The sequence below is a fragment of the Gigantopelta aegis genome, chromosome 9 (assembly GCF_016097555.1).
Source record: "Gigantopelta aegis isolate Gae_Host chromosome 9, Gae_host_genome, whole genome shotgun sequence".
NCBI lineage: Eukaryota > Metazoa > Mollusca > Gastropoda > Neomphalida > Peltospiridae > Gigantopelta > Gigantopelta aegis.
This window is the reverse complement of record NC_054707.1, coordinates 51,057,824-51,071,543: the sequence shown is the minus strand read 5'-3', so window position 1 is coordinate 51,071,543 and position 13,720 is coordinate 51,057,824. Positions and strand designations below refer to the sequence as shown.

Sequence of the window (13,720 nt, the reverse complement as noted above, 5' to 3'; positions counted from 1 at the left end):
TTCCCCACTTACCCATTGTCTGTCAACAAAAGAAGGTCTCGGTTTTCAAAGAGATTCACATAAGGCAGTTCGGCTATCACCAGATACGTGAACGTCATACACAGCAGCAACATCAGCTTCATCACACTGCTGGCTTGCAGAAAGACAGCCGAACAAATCATTGATATGATCACACAATATGTGAAGTACTGAAAAAGACACACAAATCATCTAGCATTTCCACAAATCAACAAACACAATTCAATTAGTCAGAAATTACCCCAAAAATTAAGCTTCCTATTTGGAACTTTTTCACATTATTGTCTCAAAAGTCGAAGGCATACAGTCAAAACAGCATAACTATTTTTAGAGCAATGGTTTAAAAATATAACCATTAAAAAAACCCAGCTCTGATATGTAAGACACCAGAAATGGATTGTGTGATTTTCCAAAATGATAGGGGTTTTTTTATTAGCATGTTTCTATGGCAATTTAATGCCCCCTCAATTTTTTAAAGTTTTATTATAATCTTAAAATTGCTACAGAGAAACAAACTTGGTATCAAAATAAACAGCAATGATGGGGTAAACTAAATATATCTGTGTCATCATATATTATGTAAATTAGCCAATTTGCATATTCTCTTTTGCAGAAGTTATTATTTTAATATTGTGGTAAACAGGCTAAAAAAAAAAAAAATTGCTACATAGGTAAGCATCTTGTATCTTGCAAAACATTTTCAAAATTGCAAACGGTAACAAATTCTCAAGTTTTCAGCCTTGCATACACACCTCTGGGAAAAAGGTGGTTGGGATATCGCTGTTGCAGTCGGTGAAGATTGTGTCTCGAGACATGCCTGAGGGAACAGTTAATGATGAATTCTTCGTAAAACAGGAAACCAGACTTGGCGCGTTTAGTGCTAGCTAGCAAAATAAACAAAATAAATCACTATATATATATATATATATAAACAAAGAAGGTAAAAATAAGATGCAGTCAAACAAAATATTTGTTAGATTCAAGAGTAATTGAACTGTAGTCCCATAATTTGATTAAAAGTGGACATTTTAAAGGCATATATCACAGACCACTAACCTATTTAATGGTCCAACAAAGTATTACCTGAACAAAAATAATTTGATTTGTCCCTAAATGTACTTTATTCAACCATCTTCAATAACCAACATACTCCATTTATTAACAATATTTTGTAAAATTAATTGAATAATGGCAATGGTCCATAATTCAAAACCTAAAATTGCCAAGAGGGTTGACTTGGATTTCACTCTGTCATGGCTCAATTAAGGTGATGTGATAGCTAGATTTTGTTTCCAACAATTAATGTAATTTTTATTTATTATCCATTTTAAGAGAAATTAAGGTCCTTAAATCTGTGACAGTATGCCTTTAAACCAAAATGTATTTACATGTATGCTGCTGCAGGACAAAGCATGCAAAATTGTAGATTTCACTGAAAAGTTTAACCACTTTGTTTCCATGCTAATAGTGGGTCCTAGCCCAATGGTAAAGTGTTTATCTAATGCTCAGTCGGTCTTGGATCAATCCCTATCAGTGAGCCCCTTGAACTAGTTCTCATACAAGCCAGAGCTCGACAGCTGATGTAACAACGGCCGAGGTATGTACTATCCTGTCTGTGGGATAATGCATATAAAATATTCCTGGTTTCTAATCTAAAACAGACATGTAAATAAAATTAAATCTAATTTCAAAGTGTTGATTGAAGAGAACCAAACAGCAGAATCTATTCAATTTAATTGTGTAAACTTACCATTGGTCCAACAGCTGCAGAAAAGAGTGTAAGTACAGAAGATATAGCAATGAGATGGTTCAGCGATCGGTTGATAGCAATCTTTGCAGCAATTATTGGCAAACACTTTGGGGTGCACTGAAAATACAATTATATCATGCATAATAATAGGGCTTCTCGACTGCCAAATAACAAGATGCTTATGAATACTAATCAGCAAGTAGAAAGCCCAAAGAACAATGTCCCGTAATATTGTTAATAAAATTTCAAAAGGTTTCAAAATAGGGATCTAACCAGGATTTTTTACCAGGGAAGGAAAGGAAGGAAATATTTTATTTAATGACGCACACAACACATTTTATTTACAGTTATATGGCGTCGGACATATGATTAAGGACCACACAGATATCGAGAGAGGAAACCTGCTGTCGCCACTTCATGGGCTACTCTTTTCGATTAGCAGCAAGGGATCTTTCATATGCACCATCTCACAGACAGGACAGTACATACCACGGCCTTTGTTACACCAGTTGTGGAGCACTAGCTGGAACGAGAAATAGCCCAATGGGTCCACCGACGGGGATCGATCCTAGACCAACCGCGCATCAAGCGAATGTTTTAACACTGGGCTACGTCCCACCCCTTTCTCCAGGGTCCCATATGGCTGATTGGATTAGGGACCGTAGCAAAATTTTAGTCATAATTGTGAATTTTATTGTGCCAATGAATTTATGCATAGATCTATATTATTTATAAATTTAAGCTGCAGATCTTAATTAATTTTCGATAAATCAAACTATTTTTGTTTAGATATCATGCAGAAACATTAAATACTGTCATTAAAGGAATGTAAAAGCAATGCTTTTGGACAGGTATGCATATTCAACAATATATAATGTGCAGTATTGCTTAATATCAACAAGTATAATCTTATAGTTAATTAATAAAATGGTTAAAAGTGACGGCTATTATATATTATGGGCGCAGCCATTTTGTACCATCCTGGCCATCTTGCGAGACGGTGGTTACATAATACTTAACGTGTCACATCAGGAATAAAACTTATAACTGAAGAAACAAAATGTACCTGATTTTTGCGGATGTGTCGCAGTGTTCTGTAATAATATCCATCCCAGTAAGCCAGTAATAAGTATATATTATTTTTCAATACAAAATAAACCACCACTGTCAAAGTGTTGAAATAGGCCTAACTGTATTATGTTTTGTATATAAATGAATCCATGTACTGAAATAATAATCAGAGTATTTTCTCGGTTAATTGGTCTTTTCTTTCCGTGGCCTGTACCTGTGGTTCTTGATTGGCAGGTGTGTATTTAGACGGTCCCCAGACACTATGTCTAGACAAACTAAAAAGACATGCCTCTTTTATTAAGATCACTGACTATGGTAGCCGCACGGATATCCCTCCAACCGTAATGGGCATTATCAGCCTTCCTGCTTTATTACTGTAAGTAATTCTGTAAAACCCTTGATTAAGTAGACTTTCCCATCTAAAATCACAAAACTGACCAATTACGTCGTCCCAAAGAAAAGAAAAGTATCACTTGGGTATCGTGAGTGGTCGTTTTTGCTCGAACGTATCCTACCAATAGGCCTAATAATATGCATTTTTTCTTAGAATTTTTTTAAAAAAGAAAAATAGTATAACTCCATTTCGTTCTATTGATGCAACTTGAAATATATTTAGTTAAATAATTTATTATACTATCAAGTCATTTAGGTTGTTTTACAAGTCAGGTTGATGAAAGCGAAGCACCTTGTCGTAAATTAGAGCATTTGTTTATACTGTTCATAGAGGAGATAGATGGAGCTGATGTCACTTCGCCCCAAGCTATACCACCGGTCATCACAAAAACGAAACAAAATGGCTGCCCCCAGTTAGCAGGAATAATCATGGTTTTTCATTTCTTAAAGTGTCATTATGTGTTGGTGGTCCGGGTATTCATACTTCCAACAAATAAGGCTCATGTTGGAGTTTAGTATCCCTTTAATCAAATACTTTATACAGGTACTAAGAATTTTTTTAGGGTAAATATTTGATTAATGTGTGTGTTATAATAGATATCTGTCATTGTCTCTATTCTTAAAAAATTAAACAATTACTTGCAAGCATAATGTTATTAACATTGTTTTTTCTTCTTTCTTCTGAATACAAAAAATATTAGCAAACTAATTCTTTGTTGGACAAGTCAATGTAAGCAATGACTACCTTTTGGACACCTCAGATCCATACATCAAATTTGTTTTATTTACTACGGTACTTTAAGAAAGCTCAAACTAAATAAAATATGCTGATAGGAATACAAACATGAAAATTAACCAAATATGAACAAAAACAGTAAATGTCTAGGAATATAGGGTACTGTATTGTTCATGGAAAAGCGCATACATAAAAACAATCTGTGGCTGTTTTTCCAGTAAGAATAAATAATGAGGTGGCAGTAGGTTTACTTTCTGGTGGGTTTTTTTTTTAATTAACCAATACCTCAAAATGACCATATGTTAAGACATCAAATAGCCATAAGTATAACAAGAATCCCTTAAACATTTTCAGTGCATTGTGATGAACATCCATAGGTGAAACTATGGACCAAGTTACACTGACCTATGACTTACAATTTGTGAGAACCTGATCTAAACACGAAACTTTAGCATTAATTTTTTTTTTTACAAAAGTTGATACTACGGCTGCCATCAGAATAGTTATACCTACATCTTTCCTTTTTACTTCGTAAAGATGAGACAAGAACGTGCTTAGGTGTTATGAGACAAACATAGCTTCCCTCAAACATGGCAGACCAAATCCAAATGTGATTATCATACATACAACTTTAAGAAAACTTTAACTCGACTTTATATAACCAAAAATTGACAGCTTTCAAACAGCCTGGATAAATATATCCACAGAAAAATCATCATTCTATGAACCTGCATTGTGTGGTTCATGTGAGCCCAAAACTACATATATGCAATTCAGGCGTGTGTGCAGAGGTGGACTTTTGGGTTGTCAAAACCCCTCCCTGCTCAAGCAAATTTTCTTTTTTTAAAATATATTTTCTGGGGGTACATGACTCGACCCTGTATAAACTTTGTTCGCTACAGTTGAGACCCCCTCTGATAAAATTCCTGCACATGTGCCTGAAATTTGACATAAAATGTAAGTAGAACATTGACATTTGTCCTTAATATGCAGTGATGTTACATACCAAGGACATGCATGCTTTAAACTGAACTGGATAAAGCACAACAAATGGTACTCACTTTATATATTGTAGATATAGTCAAAAGGAAAAGGCTCATGGTGATAAACAAACCTACTGGAAACAGAACCAACATCAACACAGTCCTAAAATTGAAAAAACATAGCTAGTTAATAATAAAAGTGTACTGTTCTAAATTAAATAAAAATGGGGCTGTTCATAATTATCACCATTTCAGGAATGTACAAAATATATGCTATGGGTGAAAGGGTTTATGCCAGCATACAATTTTAAAACAAAGAAAAACTTGATGCAAATATTTATTAAATCAACAGTGTTCTCGCTGGGTGAAAATTAAAGGAAGGCGGCCACAAAAGGAAAAAAGAAAAAAGGAAAGCTTGGTTACAATATATGTTGTGTGTTGGTAGATTTTGTGGAAACACATACTCCTTATTTTGCTCCTCAGTATTTGGTACAAAAACGTTTGTATGATATACAAGCCGACTCATCTTTTATGTACAGTTAGTTGAACAGGAGATGTTGTCTGTCTGATATTCATGCACAGGCATTCATTTTGATGAACCAATCAAAGTTTTAATATTATTACAGTCAAACTTCAACAAGGAAATAGTTTAGTTTCAGGGAGTTCGAGTTTTTTAAATTAATATATAAGAGTTCAAATTTGAAACTGCATTCAAGCTGGTTGCAGCATTGCAACTGGTTGTTTTCGCTTAATATTGTAAGAAGTGTGCGTTTCGCTGCCTACCTCTGAATTCTGAAAACTATGCATCCCCAGTTGAATTAGAAAATTTGTTTCTAATTTTCATTATTATTCATACTTACCTAGTACTAGCACAACAACAATGCTATACGACCCTGAGTTATAACCTCCACTGCAGAATTATTTCCCCTTGCCGGATATATAACCTACACCCGCGCATGGGTAGACCGTATATCCTCATTACCGATTCAAAGTCCGGAATGACTGAATCCAAAAAAAAGAAGAAAAAAAAAAAGACCTCTCTCAGGGCGGGTGGGAGGTAACAGTTGTTGTTGTGCTAGTACTAGGTAAGTATGAATAATAATGAAAATTAGAAACAAATTTTCTAATAGTCTTATTCAACTTACCGTACTAGCACAACAACAATACTATAACAGACGTGATATAATACCGTTAAAGCACGAGAATTTAACATTAAAGGGAGGAGGTAAGAAAACAAGGAGGACTTACCCATTCAACCAGTAGTGTTTGTCTCAAGTAATGATACAGTGAAAAAGCAACCCACATCATACGAGGTATAAAATGTCAAAGTAACTTTTAAATTGAAGAACTACAACCCCAATTAAAAGTAAACCAAGTTAACAAGGTGAGGAAACCCGCACACCAAGTAATGGTAAAAGACACTCAACTGCCCCAGATAGTCAACCATCCACCCTCCACTCTCCAAACAGGAGGTGGAGAACTATCTCCCAGAAAGACTGCCGCTAGCGACCGGACGAAATAAGGGTCGCTTCCTACTAGTGGCCCTGCGCACCGAAATGAGTTGCTGCCCTGCAATGACTGACTCAATCCGCCGAGTTCCGTCCGGACCAACAGCCATATCACGGAAATAAAACCGGTCAAACGTGTGTCGACCTTTCCAAAATCCCGCACTCATGACCTTGAAAATGTCCAAAGAATGGAAATTAAGGGAAGCAGAAATCGCCCGAATCTCATGAGGTCGAACGGAGAAATTCCGCAGAACATGATCACCTGCCTTCTCATATGCCAGTTTGATGGTTGCAGCAATCCATCTTGACAAAGCATTCTTCATAATGTCTCCTGGTTGGCGTGTGAAAGAGATAAACAGTCTCTTAGTGTTTTGCCGGAGATTTCTAGTACGCTCCAAATAGAATTTCAAAGTCCGCACCGGACAAAGAAGTCTATCAGAATTATCCGCAGAAAGCGTACGAGATAAACACTGAATAATGGCCGGAGGAAACTCTTCCCCTGGCACCTGGTTCTTAGCCACGAAAACAGGATCAGTACATAATGTAATTGACCCGTCCATATTGTAATCCACCAAATCATGCAAAAAAGCATGAATCTCACTAATACGACGGCAAGCCGCTAGTGAGACCAGAAACAAAGTTATCCACGTCAAATGACGAAGACTGGCAAATTTCAAAGGCTCGTAGAGCTTGCCTTTGAGTGCATGCAGAACCAGAAAAACATTCCATTTAGGCAAAATGGAAGGCTTCTCAACCGTGTTTTGCAACGACTTAAGCAAGTCATGCAACACGAGATTCGTTGAGAAATCTTGATGTCCACACTGCCTCAGAGTAGTGAAAATGGACGACCGGTGACTTCTCACTGTTTGAACCTTCAGCTGTCTTTCTTGGACAAGAGCCAGAAAGTACTCAGCTAAATCATTAACAGTAGGCGACAAGGGATCCACATCCCTCTCAGTCGCCCAACGAACCCAAGCGCGCTAGTGACACTGGTAGACCCTCTCCGTAGACTGGCGCTTCGACGAGGAGACGAGCTCAGCAACCCGTTTAGAAAAGCCTCGGTTTCGGAGGGAAACCCCGACAACCGCCATGAGTGAAGTCGGAAAACCTCCGGCTTCGGATGCCACTCTGTCCGACGCAGTCTCTGACTGAGCAGATCGGGTATCAATGGCAACCGCACCGGCTCCTGCACTAAAAGTGACAGGAGCGGAGGAAACCAGGCTTGAGCTGCCCAACTCGGGGCTACGAGCGTGACACGACAAGGTTGCTGTCTGATCTTTGCCAGAACCTTGCCAAGCAGAACCGGAGGGGGAAAAGCGTAAAAATCCAGTCCTGTCCAGTCCATGCTCAACGCATCGTACTCCAGTGCCAGTGGGTCTGGTATCGGCGATACAAACACTGGTAACCGACTGTTCAGGCGAGGCAAACATATCAAGTTGAGGACTCCCCCACAACTGAAGAACTCAATAAGCCACCGTCCGGTGCAACATCCACTCCGTCTGAACCGGGGAACGACGACTCAAAGCGTCCACCAAGACGTTCATGGACGAAGGAATGTGTTTGGCCGATAACACCACTCCCCAATCGTCGCACCATTCCAGAATCTCCAAAGCCGCAAGACTCAATGACAGGGATTTGGTGCCTCCCCACCGATTGAGGTACGCAACAACCGACGTGTTGTCCGACCTCAGCAAAATCCGACGATGTCGAATAACAGTCCTGAAATGGAGATAAGCACGATGCACTGCTTCCATCTCCAACAGGTTGATGTGACGACTCCTCTCTGAAGGAGTCCACACCCCTGACAGATGTTGATCCAAAAGGTGTGCACCGAACCCCTCGAGGGAAGCATCGGTAAACAGGACCAACTCTGAAGAAAGTGGGTGTAAAGGAACGGCCTGGGACATACACTTGTCCACTAGACACTCTTGGATCGGAAGAATGAACCAAGGCCCCAATGGTATCACCAAATCCCAGCTGAGACCATCCCACACTCGGGACAAATGCCATTGAAGTGGTCTCTTGAACCGTCTGAACCGCACATTCAGCGCCACCAGCGATTCGAGATGGCCTATCAACACATGGAGCGTGCACATCGACGCACTTTGCTCCACCAGAAGACGTTGCGCCAACGTCCTGAAATTGTGAAGTCGCGAATCTGTCGGAAGAACGGACGCCTCCACAAGGTTGAAAACCACCTCGAGATAAGTGAAAACCTGCGTTGGCACTAATTCCGACTTGACCCAACTGGGAATAAACCCCAATCAGAGAATCATGTCGATCACGAACTCCACGCCCACGAGACATGCCGTCTGTGATGCCGCCGGAATTAACCAATCGTCCAGGTAATTGTGCATCCGTATACCCAACAGATGTACACGCCCCACCACTGCCTTTACTACCCGAGTAAAGACGTGAGGGCTTGTGGCCAATCCGAACGGCAGAACTTGAAACTCGTAAGCTCTGCCGTCATAGAGGAACCGCAAGTACTTCCAAAAATCCCGATGGATTTGAACATGCAGGTAAGCGTCCTTCAAATCGATGGACGCCGCCCATTCCCCCACCTGAAGCAAAGCACGAACAGACTGAACCGTCTCCATCTTCATAGATGGAATAACGATGAAATAATTCAGCGGCTTCAGGTTTAGAATTGGTCACCACTCGCCATTCTTCTTCTGGGCGAAGAACAGATGGGAATAAAATCCCGGAGTGCCCAAATCCACCTCCTGGATGGCTTTCTTGTCGAGAAACTCGACAACCATCTTCTCCACAAGTACTCGTTTGTCGACAGGCGGTACTGCAGGTAACCAGGGGGAGGTCAGTGGAGGGGGTGAAGAAAACGGAATTCTGTATCCGTTGCGGACAACCGACAAAACCCATGGGTCCAGATCTGGCAGTTCGCACCAACTTTGAACAAAATGGCGCAATCTGCCCCCCACAGGAAGATCTGCTAATGGAACCTCTGTAAGCAGATGTCGATTGTCCACGCACCCTCATCCTGGCCGCTTCCCACCCCTGGGCGCCTTGCCCCGAGTGGAACCACGAAAATGTGCCGGCTTCCCCCGAAAACGAAAACGAAAAGGTTTCGATGAACCACGGGCATTACCAGACTGCACGCCCGAATCAGACACCACAGGGATCTGATAACTGTCAAGAAAAGTCGATTTCTTAACAGGTGGAGGCTTAAAAGTAGACGCCGCCTGGCGCTTACGAGCAGTTCGGGACGGAGCAGCAGGGACGAATTTCGCCGCTTCTTGGTCCATGACCAAGTTAAAATTGGTCCCAAAAATTAAGGTTTCCCTTACTGAGTGACTACGAAAGTAGGTTTTAACCACACCCGTCGCTCTCAGTCCCGCCAGGTAGTGATCCCGACGCAGAAGTAGACTGTTGGCAAAAACACGCCCAGCAAGCTGAGCGACGTGATGAGAGGCTTTAGAAGCCGCCAACGAAGACGTGGACAAAACTTTCGCCGCAGACAACAGTTTCCCGGTAGCTAACGCTGCCGGAAACTCTTCCACCACTGCCCCCAAAATACGATCACTACCCGCAATCAAAGCATCAATCTCCGCAAGAGATTCATGCGCCTTGTGCGCTAACGGCAAGCCGAAATCCTGCCGTGAACAGCCTCCTCCGACGGAATTGCATCCGCGCACACCAGTCGGACCTGTTCTCGTACAAAACCAAGAACCGCCTGGTAATCATAATCACCGTCTGGCGTACCATCGGCCAAATTGGGAATCTCGTCAAGCACCGAACCTGGTGCCAACCCTTCCCCCGAACCACACACTGATTCGGAGGGAAAATCGTCTTCCGAAAAAGAAGTTTTTTCAAATGACGCGCCATGCGCTGACCGTAACGGAAACGAAAATGCATGGGCAGGACGATGCGGACTGGCCGAATCTGCAAACTGGTCCAACCCCGGTCTCGCTGGAAACCCCGGTGGTGGAGGGACTGGTGGAGGCAATTCCCCTAGCCAGGCCATGAAATTCTCAAAAAGAGAAACATAGTCCCCCCTAGTCCGCCCCCGAGGGCGACCCGAAACCATCGGACCCTGAACGAAAGGTTCCGCCCACGCAGTTGAGGGATAACGCCTGGAACCTCTACCCCGATCTGACAGGTCCGGATTGACCATCGGTGTAGACACAGGCGCACCCAAGAAAGCTTCAGTTTTCCTGATCCCTGCTGAAACAGACAACGGGACTGGTGGTGTCGGCTGAACCGGACCGTCAGGTAATTCGTACACGTACGAATCCTGCGCTGAATTCTGAACCCAACGTACCACGTGTGGATTAGCCAACCCAGTTGATGTAGCCACATGCGAACGATCTAAAAGTTGATGACGCTGTACAGGCGCCCCAACAACAGAAGGGACGCCTACTGGCGTCGCATCCGTGACTGAGACAACGTTGTAAGCCTTCGCGATTTCGCCAAGTGGCTCGATCCCCGAAGTAGCGCCGAAAGACGCGTTGGCCGAAATGGCGCCCTCGGACGCCACGACCAACCCTGCACCAGAAATCTGGTGAGCCAAATGGCGCCGTAAAGCGGACTTCATTCTAGAGCTAATCGACCCCTCCACAGAAGGACCGATAACCCTGCCCCCATCAGCAAGATGGGAGTCGGAACTGAGAGACACAGTCGTTCCTGCCACGACTGCACTCCCTCCGACTGACGCCCCCGTTACAACCGTAACCGGCGCCGCCTCCACCAACGGAGGCAAAAGCAAATCCCCAGGTCGAACGGAACCCGACCTGGAAGAAACCTTCCCTGCTTCAGCCGAAACAGGGAGCAACAGCGCCCCCTCCGCGCCAAGCGGCGCTTCGGGTTTACTGGTATCACCATGAAGATGGCAAACAGACGAGGAGGCGCCCATGCGCCTACCACTTGTCCGCAAGCTCTTTGAAATGGACACCGACTTGCCAACCGCCAGCAAATCGGTATGGAGCACGACTCCGGAGGTTACCACTGTGCTCCGCCCGTCCCGTTCACGTCTAATCATCCTCTTTCGCTCGGCGTCTTTTGACAGCTTCTTAGCCTTCCCCCATGTGGAGGGGGACCAATTTACACAGATATGACAATGGCGTTCAAAACAACAAGAACGACATAACAAATGCTGATCAAACTGGGGCAGTCGTTTAAGACAACCCCCCCTCGGCACACACAACCAACCGGTTGGAGCCCGAGGAAGCCGTGTCAGACATTAACCCCCTGTGTAAATTACCCAAAAGACCTCGTATGACAGAATAAAACAAAATAACAAATTAATAAACAATCTGACAATTTGACAAATTTTTTACTACAGAACTCGAACACGACTGCAATGGAGGACTGCAGAATCAAAAACGAGGATATACGGTCTACCCATGCGCGGGTGTAGGTTATACATCCGGCAAGGGGAGATAATTCTGCAGTGGAGGTCATAACTCAGGGTCGTATAGCATTGTTGTTGTGCTAGTACGGTAAGTTGAATAAGAAGGCGAATTAATATATCAGTCACCTCACCCTGCTCCACCCCAGATAACCCAGATGAATTTGAAATATATGCTTGGGCATATAGGCTACATGTGGTAGTGTGCACTTAGAAATAGCAGAGATGAGTGCTGTAAAATATAGTAGAGTGTGGGAAAATAAAGTGGGGAGTAGAAAAATAAAGGATGGCAGTAGAAAGTGAAAGGAGGGTGTCAAAATTCAATAGAGGGGTGGGCCACCCCAGTTAAATGGAGCAGCGAGAACACTGATCAACATTTGGTCTGTATGCTGTTTGGAAGGAAAAGTGTGTACCCATAAAGTACACATCAATGGCTCTTAATATTTATTTATTTAGTATATACATTTAAAACTATTACAAATAATAATTATTTTTTAATAATTGTAAAGTATCAAAATTACTATTTTGTTATACAGTTACAACAGTTTGAATGTATATATAAATCTTAAGCAAGTTCATATATACTAAACTCCACTGAAAATGCACCACATGATTTTCAATTGTTTCTGCTGTGTGAGGTTACCACAAAACACATGATATGTGCAAAAAAAGTAATGTGACCATTTCTAGCGCTGTATTAAAATACTAAGAGCTTTCAAATTACATGAAATGAAAAATAAGCAAAACATGAAATTCAGCATTTACACAGAAATGTGAAGGCATTTGAGTTGCACAAGTCACAAATATGATATAAAATGAGATCGGTACTAAAAATATCCACAGATCACACGTGTGTATAACGATACCACAATTGACACCTCAGAAGTGTAAATATACATTTAGCATGCATTGGGTTGGATGCCTATACACAACATGGCACAATAGATTGGATGTCATCATTCAACCTAGTAGGCACATTCCACACAAGATCACCCCAGACCTGAAATACTGAGTGTGACCACATCCAGACAAGATGCAACATTGTACACACATATCTGCCGAGTGCGTGATTGGTCACTACTGGCTGTTAGGACGACACCTAGAAAGTTAACTGCAGATGAGGTCCAGTTGGAGCCACCATTGTTGACAATATTTTTTTTAAAAGAAACCAGGACATCACAAAATGAACAATTATAAGGCATAAGAACACTTTAACAATATAAATTAATAAAAAAAGAGGTTGTTAAGTATCAATTATGATGCCACATACCTTGGAATGATAGGAATTTGGACACAACACATAAAAATGTACACCAACAAAATACTGGCTAGATGACACGAGAACATCGTGTTATGAACTTGGCAGTACTGAAACAAAAGAATGGTAAAGTTTTTTAAAGCAAAATCTTTACCTAACATGCTACTGCCAAATTAAAACAGTGCAAATGATTATACTTTATATAAAATATTAAAGTAAATAATAGGATAACTTTTTTTTAAAAGTGTGCACGCACACGAACACACACATAGGCCTCATTACAATGACCGCATTTCACATTTGTTCTATGATTACTATATTGTTATTTATTACCTACGAGGTACAGCATAACGAGGGTCATATTTATCGTACGATTTCCCTCGTATGTCATAACTAAATCGTATGTCCTCCTGGCATTGTCGTTTAACGATTGGCTGTTGTAAGAGTACATTTCTTTCTGGTTGGCTGACACGACATTCCAGCTAATTTTAAATTTGAATGACGTCAGTATTCCAATGACGTCACTTTACATCTCCTTACAGTAACACGAAACTGGGTACATGGCGTTCCCGTTTTCAGGGCGCTGGGAAAATGCCAATGCAAAATTGCTATTGAATTTTTGTTTGTTTGAACATTAT

At 41.7% G+C, this 13,720-nt stretch overlaps 1 protein-coding gene across 1 annotated transcript in view; it reads right to left on the bottom strand.

Moving 5' to 3' along the window:
- LOC121381879 (adenylate cyclase type 5-like) overlaps positions 1–13,720 on the bottom strand; it is a 76,111-nt gene that overhangs the window by 15,418 nt on the left and 46,973 nt on the right. Inside the window, exons 10-14 of the mRNA XM_041511269.1 lie at positions 13,095–13,192; positions 5,030–5,114; positions 1,769–1,885; positions 771–902; positions 13–188 (exon numbers count right to left, since the gene is read on the bottom strand). Coding sequence (XP_041367203.1) covers positions 13–188; positions 771–902; positions 1,769–1,885; positions 5,030–5,114; positions 13,095–13,192 — 608 coding nt within the window. The remainder of the gene's footprint in view (positions 1–12; positions 189–770; positions 903–1,768; positions 1,886–5,029; positions 5,115–13,094; positions 13,193–13,720) is intronic.